Source organism: Stegodyphus dumicola, chromosome 5 (genome assembly GCF_044657685.1).
Source record: "Stegodyphus dumicola isolate Sdum_Otavi_A_Nest chromosome 5, ASM4465768v1".
NCBI classification, from domain to species: Eukaryota; Metazoa; Arthropoda; class Arachnida; order Araneae; family Eresidae; genus Stegodyphus; species Stegodyphus dumicola.
In genome coordinates this window covers 43,384,588-43,407,830 of record NC_140772.1, presented here as the reverse complement: position 1 = coordinate 43,407,830, position 23,243 = coordinate 43,384,588, and the positions used below count along the sequence as shown (strand labels likewise).

General features: G+C 32.6%; 1 protein-coding gene across 5 annotated transcripts in view; it reads left to right on the top strand.

The window, feature by feature from the left end:
* The window catches only part of LOC118187773 (putative polypeptide N-acetylgalactosaminyltransferase 9), a 907,951-nt gene that overhangs the window by 836,659 nt on the left and 48,049 nt on the right, over positions 1-23,243 (top strand). For all 5 annotated transcript variants that reach the window (XM_085816616.1, XM_085816615.1, XM_085816618.1 and 2 more), the window contains one exon: positions 19,638-19,755. In XM_085816616.1, coding sequence (XP_085672742.1) covers positions 19,638-19,755 — 118 coding nt within the window. The remainder of the gene's footprint in view (positions 1-19,637; positions 19,756-23,243) is intronic.

Here is a 23,243-nt window from a genome sequence, read left to right as displayed (position 1 = left end):
TATTTATGGCCTTTTCTAAAACTCATTGAAATATTTGACGTGATTAGTATATTAATATAGCATTGTAATCTTTGATACTTTCTCCTGATGGGTCTATCTCAAACATTAACCTAAGAGTAATTGAATACTGTGTCATTAATTTAAACAATTTTTAAATTGTTTTAAAATATTCTTTTTTTATTTTTGGAAAATTAAATTTTAATTCGTAATCTTAATTTTTACTTTTTCTCTGAATTTATTACTAGTTGCAACAGCCATTTACATTCTTTTTTTTCCCCCTCCCGAAAAGTAAAATCGATATATCTTGAAAGTAAAATCGATCATCCATCACTCCACAACTGTGGCTTTTTGTTTCTTATTTTTTTCACAAAGTCTTTTTAGTACTTCAATGTAGTAGTGTTGATTAACAGCCTGACTACTGGGAACCCATTCAATCATGATGAACGCGCTGGGCGCCCAAGGAGGCGACCAGTACATTTATCATTTTCCACACTGTCTCTTCCCCCTGAAAACCGCTTACGCCTTTCAAACACACGTGCATGAGACGAAGTGTCATCTCCATAAGCCTAGGTTACATTTGAAATGTTTTCTCCTTGGCTGATTTCTTAGGTTTCATAAGAAACTTGATGTTGGTTCGCTCTTCGGTTTTTACATTAGACATTTTCCGGCAGAATGCAGTTGCACTTGTTCACTCAATGACGCAGTACCCCCCACTGGAGTGGTCGGCTAAGTCGAAACTGGCCGCATGAATAGAGGAGGTGTGTGGCATGACGTCACCAAAATAATTGTTGCCAGCTACACACTGTTTTCAAGCTACACACTTTGTCTTTTGTGTGTGTGTATCACACCTCGTATATGTATTAAACCCGTACTTGTTCTCGATCTTCCTGAAATATGAGATTTGAAATTCGTTTCGGTAAATGAGAAATATCTCGTGTAAAACTTTCTTAAAACTCTTTTTATTTTTGTATCAGCTTATGTTGATGTTTCAGCGGAGATCAAGAAATTTTGATACATCTTATTCATGATTTTTGTGAATTTGTTTCGATGTGCTGATTCTGGTATTTTATAGAATGTCTCATGTTTTTATAGCATATTGTAAATAGAGACTCCTACTTAGACTTAAGCGACTTAATAGCAGGCCCACCTAGTATTTACAAATCAGCCAGCGTTTATGGCGTGAACTCAAAAGTAGAATTTTAAATTAAACCTAAATCTAATTCTTTATTAGTCAAAGGCTACCTAGGAACATTTGAACGTACAAGTCGTCCATTAACCTAAACCGGCGTTACGGCACTATCGGCAAGAATAAAGCAACGCCGTAGATAGGAATGCTTATCGTAAAATAGCAACTAGTGACATGGACTTCAGCGTAGCTATAACTAAAACAATTTCAAACCCTCACATAAATACACGGGATCGAATGTATATATTCTGGCAGGAAAACTGAAAGAAAGAAGTGACGGTACCAATTCGTAATATAACTAGTTAGCAAAATTAAACCTTACAACTTATTTCAACTCTTTCGAACGGAATCCGTTCCAAATGTGAGTGGATGAACAATGCATAGGAAGAGTGTTCTGACATATTCTCAGCACAATGAAAGTTAACTAAATCACATGCTAACTATATATTTAGTCCTAGATACTAAGCTGAGAATGAATATCAGCAAAAAGGCGAAATCTTCGGACATTGATATTTCTACAGGGTTACAGCCGAAAACATCGCGGCAAATACATCGCGGACGAAAACGTCGCAGCGAAAACAACGCAAGGCGAAAACGTCGTGCTACAAAACATCGTGGGAGAAAACATCGCAGTTCTAAAATATCGTGGTACAAAACATCGTCGTCGAAAATAAAGCGGTTAAAGAACTTCGCAGTTTGAAAACATCGTCGTCGAAAATATCGTGCTAAAAAATAAAGTATCTACAAATCATCACATGACGATAACATCGCAGACATGGTTTTTTTAGGCTTTAATAACTGTAAATAGATATTTCCATTGATTAACTAATAAATTTTTGCTGAAAAAGTAAGAAGGGAACATAAGCATAGAAAATTAAATGCAACTTATAAATTATACTTTTTATGAAAAATTACCAGTAAAAACTTTATAAAAATTTTTTATTAATGGTCTTTGTTAGTTAACTATGTCGGTTTAAAATTCTATTAAGTGCTATAAGTTGCATTAATTTTCTGTGCTTAAGTTTCCTTCTTATTTCCTCAGAAAAAATTAGTTAATATAAAATATGAAAACAAATTATCCTACTTTCTATTTTGCGCTCACAAATTGTTATGGGAATATCTATTTACAGTTATTAAAGTCTGAAAAAAGCATGTCTGCGATGTTATCGTCACGCGATGATTTGTAGATACTTTATTTTTTACCACGATATTTTCGACGACGATGTTTTTAAACTGCGAAGTTTTTGAACCGCTTTATTTTCGACGACGATGTTTTGTACCACGATGTTTTAGAACTGCGATGTTTTCTCTTTGCGATGTTTTCTCCCACGATGTTTTGTAGTACGACGTTTTCGCCTTGCGTTGTTTTCTCTGCGACGTTTTCGTCCGCGATGTTTTTGCCGCGATGTTATCGGCGGACACCTTCTACAGATTTAGTCATACCTGTCTTTTTGCTCGATGCGTGCCCTCAGAAATTGCGCTTTACCGTGTGCAGAACAAAACATATTTTCTTTCCGCAGAAGTACATCAAGTTATCAACTCAAAGTAATCGTATAATACGCAGACTAAATGATATTTGCTGCTTGAATGCATTACCCTATCACTTATACTTATCAACGATAATCACGCGTCCTGAAAATTAAACTTTATTCTCCTATTTGAACAATAAAAACTTATCTTCACGCCCATCACTCTCATTCAAACAGAAGCATCGCTCCAAAGAATTGGCTTCATCTACTTACCTTCCAACACTTGGACTACTTTTGATATATTCAGTTACATTATTGCTGACAGGTTCAATCAGATTTGAGTTAAATTATTATGGTAAATCTCGTGAGGAATATTGACCTGTTGCATTACGTATCTACTTACTTCTATTACATTACTTTTGATGATAGGGACACCGTGAGGTGGAACCCAAAGATATCGTATGCCGTCTTTCTATACCATTAATCTGTTTGAAGAACTTTTCTATTCACCTCAGATTTACATGAAAAATTATGAGAAGAATGCAAGTTGTTACATTGCTTTTCATAAATAAAGACATCGTTTTGAATTAAAAATACCTCACTCTAGTTAATTACATGTAATATATTAAACTTACTTTTTAATACACCATTTTTGAATCTGTTGATAATTATCAAAGTATGTTCTGGTGTAGGAAGAAATGTTTATGAGAACAGCTTTTTATAATCACAGATGGTCGTTTAGCCCAACATATAATTGCTTTCAAGAAGCGCTCGAGAAATTACATTTCTTTTCAGTCTGAATCGCCTTTTGATGATAATAATGACTTGCGAATAGAGATTAATTAATTAGTTGGTATTAGTTATTCAAATTAGCCTTTGATCTCTTAAAAATTAGTTATCTGATACATATACCTAGCATAAAAAATGGGACTCTCCTATATCTCCCGTTCTGCTGGCCAATTGACGAAATTTAACTTGCATCATGTTTCGAAAGTGCGACGTATTATATTTATATACAGCATTATTCTAACATAAGTATTTAGACACAAAATCGGATTCTTTCTGAAATGACATAACTGTTTTTTCCATATTTAAATACGCTTCAAATTGTGCCTTCTAAAATTTAGTGAAAAACTTATCGAGAAATTTTCAAATTTGTCTTCCCGGCTGTGCCAAAAATTGCTCACTTGACGAAATTCTTAATTTGTGGTAACCAATTTTCCTTTCTTTCGCTTTCACTATGCAGGAAGGAACAAAAGGTGCATCGTTTATTCTTTCAAATAATTTTAACAAAACGCCTAAACCATATTTGGCGTTATTATCGCTTATAATAAATATACTTTTACATTTCAAAACGCGCTGATATGTATAAATTTACGTATATCTTCGAAAGTTTTGAATAAAAAATTGTAGTTTTTTGCAGGTATGTATAGAAATAGTTCATTTTAAGACTAGGGCAAAATTTCATAGGTTATATTTAAAATTGTTTTCTAAAAACTTTATAAAATTTACTAAAAAATACAAATTTTAAAAAAAAATCAGAAATTAGAGGCGCATGTTATTTGGATTGAACATAAATTTCAAACTGTGAAAGAAGGAATTTCAAACTGATCAGTAAGTTTAATAAAAAAAAAGAGATATTAAAAAATATGTACCCTATATAATTAACATTGAAGATCTAAAATTTTGAGAGCTAATGTTTTAAAAACTACTTGAGCGATTTTTAAAAACACTCGGTACTTTGGGATAATTTGAGTCGTAGACTCGAATAATGGAAAAAATAGGTATGTCATTTCAGAAACAAATCTGATGTTTAGTCAAAATAACTGTATTATGATTATAATCTTTCTAATTTTAAAATATAAAAGTGATATTTTATATTTAAAATCTCATTAGAAAATTTTGCATTTAAAAGTTATTGTAAAATGTTAAAGTGATGTTTAGAATTTTAGTTTAATTTCAGAGTTAATTCTCTTGTTTAGTGTTGTTTTTTACACTATAAGATGTTAACAATTTTATGCTGCTTTCCCATGTGAAGCCGCTAGCACCTATAGTGCCATATTTATAGGATTTATACGTCATACAAGCACATATTTCGGAAATCCATACAAGTTGCACTAGCTGATATTTGCTCGTGAACTGATAATCTTTATCAGCATGCGTGCATTAGCATTCTTATTGCAATATTTAGAATATATAGTGTCTGGATTTCATGATACAGACGTGTTCTCCTCAAAAGTAGATTATATTACACTAAAGTACAGAAATTTTATAATAAACTGACATATAGTTACATAATAGATGGAGGAAACAGTGGAAGTTATCATGTAACCAGTCCAGGAATTGAAGCAGAGTCTGATGGTGACCATGGAAACAATAGTTGCGGAAAAAAGGTCAACTCACTTAATTTGTTTTGGCCACTTCATTTCAGTTTATTATGTTCCGCTTCTTCCTGAGAAACCCTCGAGAGAAGTCTGACTTGAACTACATTCTCAAATGGTGTGTGGTGTGTTTAATTATGGCAAAGCACACTAGGGCTATCTGCCAAAGGGGAGAGATGCCTTCGTGGAAGACTTTCTAAGGGAAACTGGCTCGTATACACGTTACACATGGGGAAAACCACGAAAACGCCCATGCAGCCAGCCCGTTCACGGAATTCGAACCTCTGACCGAACTACCGGTGTTCAGCGACTTTACCCCTCGGCCGCTGGTGGGCCTCATTCTCAAATGAAGTGGAGAAAATAAATGCTGTGCGGTGATGGCAACACAAACTACGATCGGAATTGGAGGGAGAATACCAAATGGCTTCAAAGTGCCTACTTAGAAATAAAAGAGTATATAATTGGAATGTCCTAATGGAAATATAAACCTTAAAATCATAAGCAGTATGTCTCTTTTAAAATAAAAAACCTCGAAGCAGAGATATTTATAAGTAAATAGGTTTATATTTCCTTTTGACGGTTCTGTATGTGATGTGTAGATTTAAAATAATGTAATTTAAAATTAAAGAAAATGGTTTAGTTTTATCTTGCTTAAAATACTGAATATCTCTGTTTCTTAATTTTTTATCTGGTACTTCAGTTATAATTCTTCTAAATCAAATTTTTGTCTTGGTTTATGATGCGAATTCCGATTTTCTATCCGCATAGCTCCATTTTTTTATTATACGATATTTTTAAATGTGATATACTTTGATGTATTCAAATCTTCCATTGCTTGATAAAACTATAGCAAATGCCTTAATGTCTAGATTATCTTTTACAAGCATTTCAATGTGAGAATTATGATATAAATTTTTTCTTCTTTTACACAAAATTATTTTTGGAGGGAAGCAACTTCACATAAAAATTTGCCTACCGTTTTGTTTTAAAATTTTTTTAGTAGCCTGATTGTTTGCGGTTCGTGCCTTAATTATAAATTATTTTAAAACAGATATGATTTTGTTTGCTTGACACGGATTTTCAATTTGCTATGATTATTTGCGCTCATAATGTGGCTTTTTATAATAATAATCTATATTCAAATTTACATGTGCTTTTCAGTAAAGAAGTTTTTTAGAATATTTACCGAGTTAAGCAAATAATAGTTATAATTAATTATGACAGATCACTTCTTGTTAAACAAAATGCATATCTTTAAGAGGAATGTTGTGCTTATTATTGCTATCAGCTTAAAATAACATGTTGATTTCAAAATGAAGGTCTATGCGATTTTGCAAAGTTATAGAGTTGACAAAATATTCTGATTTATTTCTGTAGCCTAACAGAATAACTGAAATTTCTGTATTATCTCAATTAATTTTGAACATAAATGCAATTAAAAATGCAACCCTAATGTCTTAACAACGTCAATAATAATAAACTTCAGATGTACTATCATTATGTCTCAGATTCAGTCACTGATTTCATCTTTACTAATCATGTTATCTATAAGCACTACATAATAGCAAATAGCTGAAGAACCTGATATTTCCTGAACATTACACAGAGTGAAGAGGCTTCATTTAAGTGGATGAAGGTATTTTTTTTTTTAATCCCGTTTTCGAAGTATTCGCGGAAAGCGCATTTATATTCTCCTCTAAAGGTTCTACACTCTTCTCAAAGCACAAACGAATAGGGCACCATCTAACAATTTAAGAAAGAACGCCAAGTAGCGCATGACGTAGCAAAGACGTTGCCACGGCCACTTTGCAACCTATCGGACCAGTTTGCAACGTCTTTGCTACGTCATGTGCTACTTGGGACTGTTAGAGGGAACGTAACAACGAAGACGTGAACATAAGATGGGTAATGTGTACCCAAGATGGATCTTGGGTGAGCCATTCTAATATAAATACCCAGACAAGTGAACCTTCGTCTTGTTTTAAAGGTAAAGTGTGCAAAAGTTCATAAAGATTGCAATAAAACTGTCGATTTCTATGAATTACACATACATACAAACAAACAAAAACGGGCACACTTAATTATATATACAAAGATAGATTACTTTAATGAATCCAGCTGTTGTAATTTCATGCTTCCTGTTAATAATTACTAGTAACTTAAATGAATCTGCATTTATTGCTTGTAAATCGCTTAGTTTGTTAATTATCAACTAAATAAATTTGAAAGAACAATTAAATATCTTACATTTTTTGAACGATAACATACTTACGAATATTTTAATTCTGGCAGTATTAACGTTTCTTTTAAATCACTGAGTCTTTTAATTAAATTTGAAAGACAAATATATTGGTTTTATTGAGTGGCAAGCCATTTCTTTTATACAGCCGAATTTTCTGAATAAATTTGAAACATAAATATTTTACGCTTTGCAGTCTGGAACGCAGACCTTTTAAATCACTGAGTTTTTTTTTGTCAAAAGCTTGTTAAATTAACCTAAAATATATGTGTATAGAAATGCAGACACCAAGGGGTGGTTTTGGAAAAATCTTATATAGACACTGACCTTTCTGTTGTTTTGAAAGTCAAGTGTTCCAAATTTAATCAAGATCGGAATAAAATTGTAGATTTGTATGAAAGACGAACACATACACCTTCTTCTCTACTTATAGAAAAGCATTCTAAAAGGCATTTTAAATTTTAAGAGTATAATTTCCATACAAAATTAGCAAAGATAAATAATGTAGCATACTCATGTGTATATGAAGGATTCACCTCTAAGGTTCTGCCTACGGGATATTATTTGTCAGCGAAAAAATACAGTCTTCTATTTGAAATGATGCCAAAACTTTCTTTTTATAAATCTTTATAAACTATAATTCTGCTCACATAAAATAGACTATTTATCGCACAGCTAACCTACAGCCATACATATAATGCAGTCAAAATCAAATGCATTATGTTTAATGTACTGGCGAGTCCCAAACGCCTGAGGGCTGTTAGCTTATGAGGCAGTGTAGACCATGAATAAATAATGCGCAAAACACTACCGCATCGAAGTTCTTTGCTACTAATGGCTAAATTCCTTCAGAGTTCCAAATTTAAGCAATAAAAAAAAACCGCTAGAGAAGAGACTTTCAAAATGGTCGCTTAGCTGCTGAAGTTATATTAGATCGTTTTAGGTATTTTGAAGTTTTGGATGATTTGTAGTTGCACTCAGTTTTTCCTTCTGTGGGAACATTGTAAGTCTAGCACACCACTCGAATGCTTCTTTTCAGGGGACATTAAAGTTAATAAGTGAATGAACGGGCTTTTTAAACTTAACGCCAGTATAATGTTTCGAAAAACAAGTATATTTTCTGTTTTAAAGGCGTAAACTAACAAGCCGAGTATATTTTTTATGCCGGTATATGTCTAACAGCCGCTGTTGCATCGGAAGACAACACGTAAAGTTCATTTACGGTGCTCTATCCTAAATAAAGGGATAAGAAGCGTATGGTTTGAAAACATAGAAAAGAAATATTTAATACGCTAGAGTTAAAGAAACTGAACCTTCAAAGCTGAACGTATCTCGCTTTGCATTACAGAAAAGTATACATGGAGGCTTTCACTAAGTTTTACAGTTTTTGAGAAATTTTATTTTGTAATTCGTAATCTACATTTTCGCAGTCAAGTGCCCTATAACTGTTGGAAGATCTGCTGCGTGAAGGCTTTGAGTGTAAAAGGTTAAGTTTCGGATACATTCATAAGATAAATCGTCCATTCTTTCAAAGAGTTTGTGAGATATGGTTTGTAAGATATGATAAAATGTAGGTATCTTTTGAGCCTTTTACTAATATATGGATTAGAGCCTTGTTAATGTGTCGAGAATCTGCATTAGAATTTTCTTTGTAAAACTTGAATTTTCTTTCTCTGTATCGGTGACATTGTTAACTAATTAGAGATTGCATATGTCAGCCTGATAGTTGTTAGGCAATGTTAAGTTTTACTGAAAAGCCTGTTATTTTTTCCCTGATGGTATAAATGTTCATGAATTCAACATTCGTTTTTCTTACAGTTAGTTTCATTCACTCGTGGAATAAAAGTAAATTTGTTGCCTTGCATTACTCCCAGAAAGTTTAGCGTGTTTGCTGTTGCGGATGATTTCATTGTTAATAATAAAGTTTTCTATTAATATTTTCTATAAGAACCAGATTACATTTGTGTTTTGATTGATATTTTTTGTGTGTACGAATACTATTTATTATTACACTTGCTGATAAGTTTTCTTTTATTTCTTTGTAGATTTTATTAAAATATGCTTTATCTTAAGAGTCCATGTAACGCTGATATATCATTCATATATCATGGCGAATTTTAAATTTTGTCATATGTTTTCCCGTACATTTTCTTTAAGTTTGGTTACTGAATTATTTCCTTTGTTAATATTCTAAATGACACAATTAATTTTGTAATTACCATTTAAAGCAGAGGTATTTTCAGCGATACTTCAGCGGCTGTGATTACTCAGTGTGTTAGTGAAAATACTCTAATTTTATATAGGAACCTTCTTTTTTTGTAATTTTGAGATTAGTGATGAAAAGTAAAGTTAACCGGAGAATGATCGAGGACTAGTTCTATTATAACTTGAAGACTAACTTGAAGACTGGGGAGCATGCATACACGCTTCTTCTATCTAGCAAACAGTTTTTACTATATTAGTCTTCTTTGCGGCAGCTCAAGATTGGCTCAAGCGGTGATGCCTCAATCTGCTAAACACTGATAAATGAATAACAAAAGATATGTATTTACAGTCAAATTAATATGGTGGTGAGAGGATACATAACAATATAGTTTCACTGCAAAAAGAATTAATTATCTTAGGAAATTAAGTATATGCTGAGATAAGAACTTTTGAAACCTAGACATCAACAAACCCAAAACCCATGCCAATGCTAATGAGTTTTACACTTTTTATAAGAGTATTAAATATAATAAATATATACATAAAACATATATAAATGATAACATAATATGCATGGATGTAATATTAAAGACATTTCCTTTTTCTTATAGGTAAAAATGCCTACATAAACACTATATTACATTCATATATAAATATGTTTAGATATATTAAAAAGGAAATATCTCTAATACATATAAAGTTTTCGAAGAAAGACTCCAGTTTTATTTTTTTAATATTAAACCTAGATGTATGCCAACCATTTCAAGTCATCTTAAAATTTAACAGTAGTTTTATAAAAATATCTGATGTTTGTGAATTGGGAGGTTTCTGTAAAAGGTTTAAACTTTTTTATGACGTACTCGTATATTACAAAAGTCCCTCTTAGTTAAATAAAAAAAACATATAGGGTATTTTCTCACTCCTCTCCGCATGCCCTTGTGTTGTAATTGGAAGCATGCTCAATGCATATTCTAGAGTTCAAAAATTCGATTTCCAGTGAGGGCATTACATATTTTTCGCATTTTCTGCTTCTCCCCCCCCCGCCTCAAAAAAAAAAAAACCTAAAGACTCTACCACCTTTTTATGAAATTAAAAGTTTGCCTTTAAATTTAATGACGAAAGATAAATTTTAGTCGAGTAGATAAGTGTCTTAATTCTTCGTAAATAATAAGTAGAGACAAATGTTTTTTGTTGCAACTCGTTCTCTATATAATAAACTCGTTCTCTATATAGTGTATAGTGAAAAGAGACAAATAGTGTTTTCAAAAATATTACTTTTATTCTTAAGTAAACACAGTGATGATAAGAGTATGAATGCAAAAAATAATAATAGTAATAATAATTCCTCGGCAGTAAGTATTTACTACTGAAATCAAAAAGTTTCGCGAATATTTCTACATATTTAAATATTTCAATTTATTGGCCAATATTTATTACATACTCTTCAAAAACAATCCTATCCGACGGAAATGTATATATGCCGTCCTTTTTTACAATCCTCGATAAATGTTTCAAGTACACGCGCGGATTATGAATGAGGTCAGTTCAAAAGGACTAATGACCATGAATTAGTGACATTTATGATTTAAGTTTTACTAACAATGCACTTTATGTTAATGTATTTCATGTGCGCCTTACTTCGTCAAAATATTTGCTGGGAACAAAGATTGGTTCAAAATTTATGGCAAGCAGAATAGTTTAAAACTGGGATGTAATCTTAATCAGAAGTTCATAGGATTCGTTTTGGAGTATATTACCATCCAGCTGCACAACATGCTGGAAATGAAGGAATGGATAAATATCTTAGGTCTTGGCAAAGCGTTAGAAAGTTAGGTAGTTCCGATTCTAGTTCTTTAAGTATGTTATCCATCTGCATGAGTTTCGTTGTTGTACCGTTATCTTCAACTTCCAAAAAAAAAATGCCCACCAGCGACCGAGCTGTAAAATCGCTGAACATTGGTAGTTCGGTCCAGGGTTCCAATCCCTATGAAAGAGCTGGCTGCATGTGCGGTTTTGTGGTTTTCCCCATGTGTAGTGGGTATACCAGACAGTTTCCCTTAGAACGGCCTCCACGAAGGCATCCATCCTCTTAGGCATATAGCCCTCAAGTGCTTTGCCATAATCAAATAAACCAAACCAAGCCAATCAACTTTAACAAATATTATCTTCTGTCTTTAACAAATTCGGCAGTAGATGTTGCTGAAGTCAATGAGGCGTCGCATAAGTCAGTTTTTCCTTAACTTTAAGGATATTGTCTCTAGCTGTGGATAATGACAATCTTAATTTATGTTTTAGTAGTTAGGTAGTAACTTAGCGGTACTTAGTGTAAAGACATTAGGTTTTGTTTGGAAGCAGGAGATGGGAAAAATGAGTAACACCTTCTCCGGGACTCGAACCACGGACCTCTGGAATACGCGCCCAACGTGTAAGCCACTACACCCCGAAGGCACGCTAAGAAGGTGGGAGAAATACCTTATATACTCCCCCTTTTAAAGAGCGACTGGGATTTTAGGGGACCCAATCGCCAAATCCTAGGTGTGGAGAATCATCATCCGCCACCCTTTTAGTTCCGGCGCCCCTTGTAGAGACATTAGCATTTTTCTGGAATCAGGAGATGTGAAAAATTAGCAACGCCTTCACCGGGAACCGAACCACGGACCTTTGGAATACGTGCCCAACGTGCAGACCACTACACAGCGAAGGCTCGCTAAGAAGGTGGGAGAAATACCTTATACTTAGTAGTTTAGCAGTAAGAGAAGTGATAACTCGCCAACTATTAAATAAGCTCTGAAGTTCAGCCGTTCTGAAGTCAGTGGCTGAAGTTGACGAGGCTTCGCATAATTCAGTTTGTCCCTAATTTTAAGGATATTATCTCTAGCTGTGGATAATAACGTTATGTATTGGATTTATCTTTGAATCTTGATTTATGTCTTAGTAGTTCAGTAACTTAGCAGTACTCAGTAGTTAAGCTGTAACATAAATGATAACTCGCCAACTATTAAATAAGTTCTGAAGTTCTGCCGTTAGGTTCGAGAACAAGCAGTTATAATTAGTTAGTCCAGTATAAAGTCCAATTAGCTGGGCATTAAACAGAAATCGCCGGAGTAAAAATTATTTATTCATCATAAACAAATCAAAATAAAGGAAATAGCAACAACTTCTGAAAACAATTTACAAATTATTTCTTGAGCGTTTTATATTTGAAATGAATCAATCCCGATAAATGTTCATTGCAATAGTATTAATTACGCAGAAATGTTTAAACAGGTGGCTACAAATCTGGTATGCCTAAATGTTGACATGAAAATACACTTCTAACGAGAGAGTTTCTCAAAATAATGCAAAAGGTGTAATGCTAATAGTTTTTGCATTAGAGTTGTGAGGGACATTTACACAGCACTATAAAGAATATAAAAGTTGTAAGCAAGAAGGCAATGGTGCAACGAGTGTCATCGCAAAGTGGCAGTTAGGTTCTATTTAATGTAATAAAGTGTGATGAACGGTTATATGAAACTTGCATAATGGTATAAAGTCTCTTTACTGGCCATTATAACTTGAGGTTGTACTAGTTTTTTTTTTACTCTGATGCAAATTATGTAGCGGAATAGTCTGAAGAATACGTAGGGAAATTTTCGTGAATTTTAGCATAAATTTTGAACTGATACGTTCCGTCATTTTGTGACAAGAAGAAAAATATTGGTTAACGGTGCAGAATATGTTTAAGTTTCTTGATAATCAACAAATAACGTTTCGTTGAACAGCATGACAGCAAGATTTATACTTGTTTTTAGCTAATATATAGAATTTCTTACGCAAACTTTGGGGATTTTGTTTAGTTTCCCTAGACTACGAGGAAAAATGTATGGTATTTGAAATGATAGAAAAATATAGTTATTTCCTCTCCTGTGAGAAAATGTTGAAAAAAGGTTCAAACTACAAAGTATATAGTTTTTCCCGCAACAAAAAAAAAATATGAATCACATTTTGCTATCCAGATACTCTTATGAAATTGAGAGATGATGCGAACTTGAAATCCCCTTTGGGGCTGTGCTAAGAGAATGTTGTCGATCTTAAATGTTGCTTCTTGTAGAAGCAGCCTTGAATTACAATTTTATGCTGATTGCATTAATTTGTTGAATGACTGTAAATGGAATAAGAAAATTTTGATTTTTTTGCAGCAGAACATAAATGATTTTGAAAGTGCATAATATAATTATAATACTGAATGCTAATCACCTTGTATAGCACATATACATTTCGGCAATTCTAAATACAGCAGAAAGGTAGAGTGCCAAAATCTTTATGTAGATGAATTCGATGAATCAAATTTTTTGCCCTCATTAATCTAATAAAGAGAAATCACATGTATATTGAATATATTTGAAAGATCACACGTCATTAAACATGACTTGTAACAAAAATAATACTAATAATAATACTAATAATAATAGAATTAATTGATTTAGTTTACCCTTTTAGTTCGCTTTTTCTTTTCTTTTCCAAAATACCCTGATTTGAAGAATAAGGCTGCAATTTATGTTTATGAATGGACCAATTTTCTGATCTAGAGTCTAGCAGTCCATCGATTAGGTTTCCGGATGAGTAGCTTATCGTCTGGTTTTACTTCCTAGTACGAAATAAAAAGTAAGTATTGTAATCGCGAAAAGTTTCAGGCAGCCTATTTCAACGAAAATAAACATTTTGACCGCTACCGAATACAATTTAACGATGTTTTTGCGTGATATCGGTACGTAAGGACAGAACAAAAGACTGTTTTCCTCCAAAAAAATATAAAACTGCTTTAAAATGAATTCTGAAGAGAATTTTTCGCGGCGTCTGTACGAACGTATGTACGTATGTACGTACGTACGTATCTCGCATAATTCAAAAACGATTAGCCTGAGAATGTTGAAATTTTGTATATAGGACTGCTATAACATGTAGAAGTGCACTTCGTATTTTGGTTGCAATCGGCCGCACCAAACGTATATAAATATATTTATATATATATCCACTGTGTTACCTGGCTCAGTGATTTCAGTTTCTTTACTCTTATATGTTTGTAAATTGTACATTTTCTGCTTTAAAAATGATTGAATTATGTCGTTCTTATCTATCGGTTAAGGTTTTTATGCCTTTAGTATATCTGTATGCAATATTTTTAGAATTATCAACAATTTTAAAGTTGTTTAAGTGCCGCTAAGCCTAATATTTTTTTAATGGCGGCCATTGCTTGTTTACATTTGGAACAGCAGACTAGTGGATTTGTTGCCAATCTAGAAAAACTTAACTTCGCAACAAAGAATATAACGCCTTCATTTATTATTGTGAATTAAATCGTGCTTAATCCTTTCTGGAATTTTTTCGAGCAAACCAGTGTTTAAGATTTACTTCCTAATTTTTAATACAGATATTTTGAGTTTTTATGTATTTTTGCCTTATCGAGAAGTGAGAACTGAATTAATTGAATGAGAAATACTCAATCGTCTGTGAAAAACTGTTTCTTTTTTGTTTTGTTTGCTTAATTTCTTTTATACATCGTTCTAGCTTTATTATAGTATTTGGATAGAACATGTGGCAACGATTAGATAATTCTTTAAACGATATAAACTTTTTTCATTCTGAGTTATAATATGAACGAAATATAATACTGTTCAGTGAACCTAGCGCCAGAGTGTCGCTATGGTAAACAAATAGAGTGAATTTTAAAGAATGCATTTATTGTATTGTGGTTTATGCGCTGTCGGCGAAGTAGATTTAATTAAATCCAATAAGTTTAAATGAAATGCTAAAAAACATTGCGTATAATTTAATATTCTGCACAAGGAAGTCATGTGGTGTACACATCAGATTTTTTTATGTTTAACTTAACTAATGATATCGCATGCAAAGGCAAATAGAATCAATAACCATTAGTTAATAACTACAACTTCTGTCTAACAAAACTATAAAGATAGAAACTATCTATTTTACTATAATAATCTATGTAGAGAGCATTAATGTTTTGTTGTGAATCTGCATATCGAACTGATCTATGCAATAAAACGAGAGAAACAGCAATCCTCATTAAATCCCACGCTAAGCTGTTCACTATCAAAACATGAACATTTATCATTCAGCAAATCCTTGAGCCCATCTGCGGCTGCTGAAACAGTGGTAATTCATTCCGGGGTCATATATTAATCAACTGCTGGATGCATGGGCATTTTCTTAACTTTCTTTATGTGCAAGGTGAATGCGAACAAGTTCCCGTTAGAAGGTCCTCATAAAAAAGATCTCTTCCCTTAACCAGATAGCTGTAATGTGCTCTGCCTTCGAATCCAAATCCAAAAACACCAGCAGAACATTTATTCTCTAACATTATATTTCTGGTAAAACAGGTCACTAGCTCCATGCTACTAAGCCCTGATTCAGGGTGAGATTAATCGCTATCTATGCATGATGAACTTGGAAAATTATTATTTTAAAGTAAAGTAGGCGAGAGGATTATCTGCGTTAGTGTGATGCGTTTGTAGAAGTAATTTTGAAGGGAATACGTATTCGAATTAAAGATGGAGAACGTGAAACTTTCCTGGGATTTCAACTTGTGTTAAACTACCAAATTTCAGCCATCATAAATCGGATAAATTCTGTTTATTTCCCTTAACTATTTTATGTAAACTCTGAAGCGAATATGGTATATTTCAAAATCTCATCGGGAAAAAATGAAATTAAGAATGTTGAAATTAAGACAGTCATAAACAGCTTCAAATAAAATCTAAATAAGGTATAACCTAAAATAAGGTTGTTTTTAAAAGCATAAACAAAAGTCTCATTATATTAACGTGTGAGTGTGTGTGAATGTGGCAAAGCCTCGAGGGCTATCTGCCTAAGAGGAGGGATGCCTTCGTGGAGGACTTTCTAAGGGAAACTGGCTCGTATACACGTTACACATGGGGAAAACCACGAAAACGCCCATGCAGCCAGCCCGTTCGCGGGATTCGAACCTCGGACCGAACTACCAGTGTTCAGCGATTTTACCGCTCGGCCGCTGGTGGGCCTTATTATATTAACGAATCATGTTCTTAAATATCTCTTTGAGGAGGATGTTAGCTGCGTATTGACGGAAACCATCGAAGTCGTTGCCATCATTGAGTAATAATGTAAAACAGTAATCTTCCTATTTTCGTGCTTTTTATTAACTTGCATTTTTATTTTGTTAATGCTAAAAGAGGTTTATATTTAATTTATAAATTTATAAATGCCATTAAATAATTATTTGTTGCTTTTTTATACTCGTATATCTGCGACTATTGTACAATATATGCCAAAGAAGAGCGAGAATGATTGCTCCCTTTACACTGTTTTTAATTTATTCTCTGTTAAAAATTGACATTTTAAAGAAATTGTATCATAATTGCTGGTGCGCTTATTCTTCATAAACTGCGACAATTTTAATTAACAATAAATATATTTAAATTAATTAAAAATTTCATTTGGTTAACGTAAAGATCCTATGTTTAGATATCAAGAGATATTTAATACATCGTTGAGGATAATTTTCTCAGACAAAAATTTTAAAACTTGATTTACATTTTGCAGTACGTCTCTATTTTAATTTAATAAATAATACTTAAAATAAATAGTGATTATGGTAGTTTTCATTTCTTTTAGTTATACCTAGTAAATGTAACTGTATATATATTTTTTAATGAAATTTAGCCTCAGAAATCTGCTATAAAATGTGAATTTATTCTTATCAACAGCCTTAAAATTGAAGTTGCAATATGTATAAAGTGAAACATATTACATTATTTTTTAAATAAAAATATCAGAACTATGCAATAGCACGGATAAAAAATAACACACAATTTGTTTTAAAATAAGATTACAATATTTCAGTTGATATTTTCATTAGAATTTCATTCATACATATCATTTTATTGATAAATTTTATCTTAAATTCCAGTTTTCCATTCTATTTCACCGACATAATAAATAACATTCCTTTTCATTGAAAATTCCACAAAAATAAAATTCTGCAACATATTTTAAAACCGAAACAAATATGTTGCAGAATATGATGTAAATAAATTACATTATATAATAGATTATAAATGTAAAATGTAGTATAAAACCAAACTAATTAGATATTTAGTATCTAGAACTTATTCACATGGATTTTTAGGAAAATATATGCATAGAAGAGTGAAATTAAATGTCCCCACTGTATGTTTTATAAATTTATTTTCATTGATAAATAAACAAAAATAGTTTACTATAGAAATTAAATTAGTGCAGCAAAAGTCTCGATTTAAAAATTAAACCCAACGAAATTTTTAAGCTAAAAATTATATTAAATTATACAATTAATATACTTAAAAAATCATTTCTATTGTTAAAAGCAAAACACTTGAAAATGGTTACATGTTGGTGGCATTTATCAAAGCCCTAACACTGTGTTACAAATTCAATATTCTACGAATTATCTACTGAATTTTAGGACTAAATTCGTACAAAATCTAAAACAAAAAACATTGTTACTTCTCCTTCTTTACATACAATCGTTCTTTGTCTGTAGAATATTTTATTGGCACGTTCACAGTTGTGTTAGATATTTCCCTACAATTGCTCGTTCAGAGTACTGTTTAATGTTCTGGCTACGACTTATCTAAATCTCTTTTGTAAAAAACAAATTATCCTTCTATCCATCTTGCTCTCATAAATAATTATGCGAGTATCCATTTACAATTATTAAAACCTAAAAACCACATGTCTGCGATGCTATATCGTCATGCGATGATAAGTGCTTTATTTTTTACCACGATATATTCGACGACGATGCTTTTAAACCACGAATTTTTTGAATCGCTTTATTTTCGACGACGATATTTTGCACCCCGGCGTTTTAAAACTGCGATGTTTTCTCTTTGCTTTATTTTCTCCCACGATGTTTTGTATCATGACGTTTTCGCCCTGCGTGTTTTCTCCGCGACGTTTTCGTCTGCGATATTTCTGCCGCGATTTTTTCGGCTGTAACCATAGAATAGTGCTTACGAATTGTAACACTTCTCTTTGCTGGAAACTGCTTGATAAGAATTAAATTATGGTGAGTGAAGTATCTGATGAGAAAGTAATTGGTACACATATTGCCATGGAACAGAAATCAGTTTTAGTCGATTGAGCTTTAGCACATTGATTTTTTTTCAGATGTCTCTCCATGACGTCTGTCTAAAGTATGAAGTTCATCGTGTGTAAAAGATTTCATATATTGAACAATTTCTTTTCATTTTTGAGAACCGTGAACTTGGTTCCTGAGTTCATCATTTGCGTCTTCATACCCACCACAAAATTGTCTGCATACCAACCAAAAGCCCTGGATCGTGTTAATGCTTGGGTTCTGGATGCTTTACATGACACTTTCATATCAAATACCTCTGTTACTGTTTCTTTAGCTTGTTTAGTGCCATTCTGTGCTCAAAACAAAGGACTGACTAGGTCGAACAATTAGTCCGCAAACAGCCAATACTTAGGAGAGAAAAGTTATAATGTCTTAATAATAAATGCTGTCAAATACTATTTAATAGTTTCAGTGGAATTGTTTAAAAATTAATCTTACAATTAGGTAGACGCACTGTGTAATTTATATCTGCAAATAGGGTTTGTCGCAGTATTGGATTTCATACAGAAATTATATCCAAATTTTACAGATTAATGCTCGGAAAAGTAACTATATATTGTCCAATAACACGTTGTAAAAATAGATATATTTCTAATAACCATCTAAACATTCCATACATCATTCTATTTTTTTGGGGTGGCAGGGGAGTTAGTCGTACTGCGCAGCATCTGCGAAATATTAGCCAGAGTCATATATGAAATATGTCTTTTTGAAGTAAATAATCTCGAACGAGCTCAAAAGTTAGAAAACAAAAATAATCCATTGCACCTGACTATTATTCTTAAAAGCACCAATATTATCTAAAACATACACATAAAAAATGAAAAACATTTGTTCAGTATGTTTGTAAGCTTAGCTTTTTTTCTGTTTCCATCATACATATATCAGAAAGCATATACAGTTCTTCAATATTTTTTTTTGTTTTCATTCTTGTAGAAAACAAAGAGCCTATTAAAAAAAAATATTGACTTAAGTTTTATTGACTTTTTTCTTTTAGGTCTCCCACTATGGCCGGAGGTCTCTTTTCCATTGACAAGAGGTTTTTCGAGAAACTTGGAACATACGACAGCGGATTCGATATATGGGGTGGAGAAAACTTAGAACTTTCCTTCAAAGTAAGTAATGATTCTTTGCCTCTGGTGTCTTATCCGTATTCCATAAGAGGTTTACTGTATTTGTGTAATAGAAAGTGGATATATTGATTGATTGCTTGATGCCCGATTCAGAAGATGAAAGATCTCTGTTTTATTTTGTATTTTGTGGTTTAGCTATTGAGGATCGGTTTCTTCCTACTTGCACATTATAAGACAAAAAATTTCGTAAGAAGAAAGTTTATTAGCAAAATCTTTGTTATAAATTTTAATGAAGAGCCGCTTATATATTTTAGAAAACAGTTTTTATATTTTTTATATAAAATACAAATCAGATTTACTGTTAATACACATACTTGACAATATGTGTGTGTGTAACGCCGAGATTTAAGTAGTTACTACCGATTTACTGTGCAATGCAATTTACATAAATTATTTGAATTAATAATGTGAAACAAATATCAACACGTATTTTATCTAATTATAAGGAATTATCTTATCCCTCTCATGCATGCTGTTGTCGTGTAAATGGAATATACCGGGAGTGGTATCACGTCCATTTACTGTGAAATGTCCGTGATACCACTCCCGGTGAGGATATCGCATTCCGTTTGTGGTTTTGCTCCTTAAAAACCTAATAGTCTTTACATAATAAAATAGCAAATACATCAACTCATCTGCCTTATTATATATGCAGTGTGGTTATAAAAAACTTTCCCAACATATGAACTATTTGCGGCTTATGCGCTCAACCAATCGAAATGGAATTTCTGATATTTTTATTTGAAGGTATGCGCTCGAGATTGTGGTGGTTTAAAGCAATAGACATATTACGATTACAGTGAAAAGAATTTCAAAATTTTCGAATGACAGCATTCACTTTTTTTCCCGCGCAAATTGGTGAGCCCATTGAAAAACCATGTATTGCATTAGAACGATATACGTATGACGAAGTAAGTACCGGAGTAAAGCATTTACAAAGAATAGCATTGTAAAGGACCAATGAAAACATAGACAGAACATGTATTGGCGCACTCTGAATAATTCACAGAGATAGACAGTAGAAGGATCAATTACAGATTATCATGGGCAAAAAAATTGCTTGTAGAAAACCTTTAATATGCATTATAGGAAGATTGTTTTTTGAATCGTGTGTTCGAATAACAGGAAAACAACCAGGCAAATTGATAAACCTTTTTTATCTGAACCAGGAAAATGTTGCCGAAGCAGTTCGATTTATTAGCAAAATCATAAGCTAAGATGAGGCCCGTGTTCTGTAAAAACATATTTGTTGAAAAATTATAAAGAAACTGGATGCTCATGGGACAGATCGGGATCTAGACAACCAAGAATTCCTGTTGAAGTTGTTGCGGAAGTTAATAATACGATTACTTGCAAGTCCATTCCATACTGCAAGAAGTGTTGCGGGCAGTTTTTATGTACCGAAAACCACAGTCATCAAGCTTTTGCAAGCGCTTTGCAAGATGGTGCAATCTAGAGACGAGCACCAACGCGTCGACTGTACGAAATTTACCTTATCAGATATGATGATATCAGATATGGCCACTGCGTATGGATGAAAAAGGCACACTTCATCTTAACTATGAACGTCAACTCCAAGAACTGCGCTCATTGAAGGAAATTCTCACGAAGTGGCACCAACACCCTTACACGAAGCTAAAGTCATTATGTGGTGTGGCAACGTGAGCACATTCGCTCTCGGTCCGTACGTCTTCCGTAGAGTTCACTTCCGCGGATATGAAAACGTCCTGGATAAAAGTGCTCCGTTCACAACAATGTTGTAGAATTACGTAATTGCAGCATGGCAATATTGTTAATAAATGTAGTCATTAGTCTCCAGACTAGCATTTTTTTCCGTATCACTTTTTCAAATTGTTGCCACTAAATGTTATCTCCATGAATTATTGAAAAGATAAATAATGAAGAATCTGCTTGTGTGTATGAATGTTCCTCGCACTGTAGAACAACGACGGCACCTAGAGCCACCAAATCTTTAATACACATAGTCCTCCACCCGAACCTGTGCGCCTTGAAACCCGAACTTTGAACTTTAAATTTGTTTTTTATTTATTTCATATTTTGTACAAATTGAATGCATTTTTGAGTGGCAAACTCAGTGATTTTTGAGCGAAAAGTGGCAATAAGGTATTTTCATACTATAGTAATAACAGGTCACATTTGCTCCCTACTTCCGGCATGCCTTTGTGGTGTAACTGTAAGCACACTCGGCGCGTATTCAGGAGGTCCAGGTTCGAGTCCCGGCGAGGACATTGCTCATTTTTTACGTCTTTTGCTTAAAATAACTTAAATCTCTACAATTGTTTGAAATAAAATATTTTTATCTCCAGCGCGCCAGACTCTTGAAATTCAGCAAAATGCATGATAATTATCCTATAAGTTTAATCAGCAAACTTGGCTAATCAGCAATTAGCTATTTGAAAGCAATGTGTTGCCACTGCCGGAAATAAAATATTTTTTTCCACGATCCAGCTTGTTCCAGTTCACTAAAGCCTATGATATTTAACTTTTAATTTAAACTGGAAGGTTATTGAGTAAGAAACTAAGCGATTTAAATGCAGTTTAAAATTCTTAAAACTGCTTTTTCTGCATTTTAATATGATTGATTTAAACAAAAATGCACTAAAATTATCAGCTATCTAATTAGAAATATGAAACACTTTTATTAAATAACGCTTGCTAGAATCATTACAATTATTGTGCACTTTTTTATAACTACTTAAGGCGGTTGGCAGTGCGAGCAACTAGTTTTAATAGAAATAACAGGGCAGATATAAAAGAAAATTTATTGCAGCTCCTTAAACTCTATCGGGCATTCTAAAGATAATCTGACTTTAAATAATTTATAATATTTCTGTTCAGTTATGTGATGTGAGTGCAAAGAACTTAACGTTTAATAAATGAAGTTAACGCTACAAAAAGTTTATAATAAAAACATAGAAAAGTGTCATATGTCCTCATACAAAATTTTCTAAGAAAATTTGACATTGATATGATGCACTGAGAAAAACAAATTAAAAATAGTAAAATATGTGCTAGCTCTTTCACTGTATCAAGAATTCCAAATGCTTTGCTGTTGAACTGTATGTGTCGTAAGCGCGTAATAAAGCCAAAAAAAGTGTGTTAGATTTAAAAAAACAACATAACTATACGTCTGATGCGACGTTGAAATCTGAATCCTTTTAGCTTTCCTCCCCCGTCTTTATCTTAAAGGAATTTAGAAACGTCTCTAACAAATGTAAAATTTTACATTTATTTGTAACATTTGTAATATTTATTTGTAATATTTGACACACTTTTATTATTAATTCTTCAACTGTCGCGTGACTTTTCATGAATCTAATGATAAATGAACTTCATTGATTTACACTTAAATTATTCTAATAATCCTATTTTATTTGAAATATCATTACAGATAAGTTCGCGCTAAGAAAGAGCTTCAGACTGCATTGCAGCAAAATATAGAATTTCAT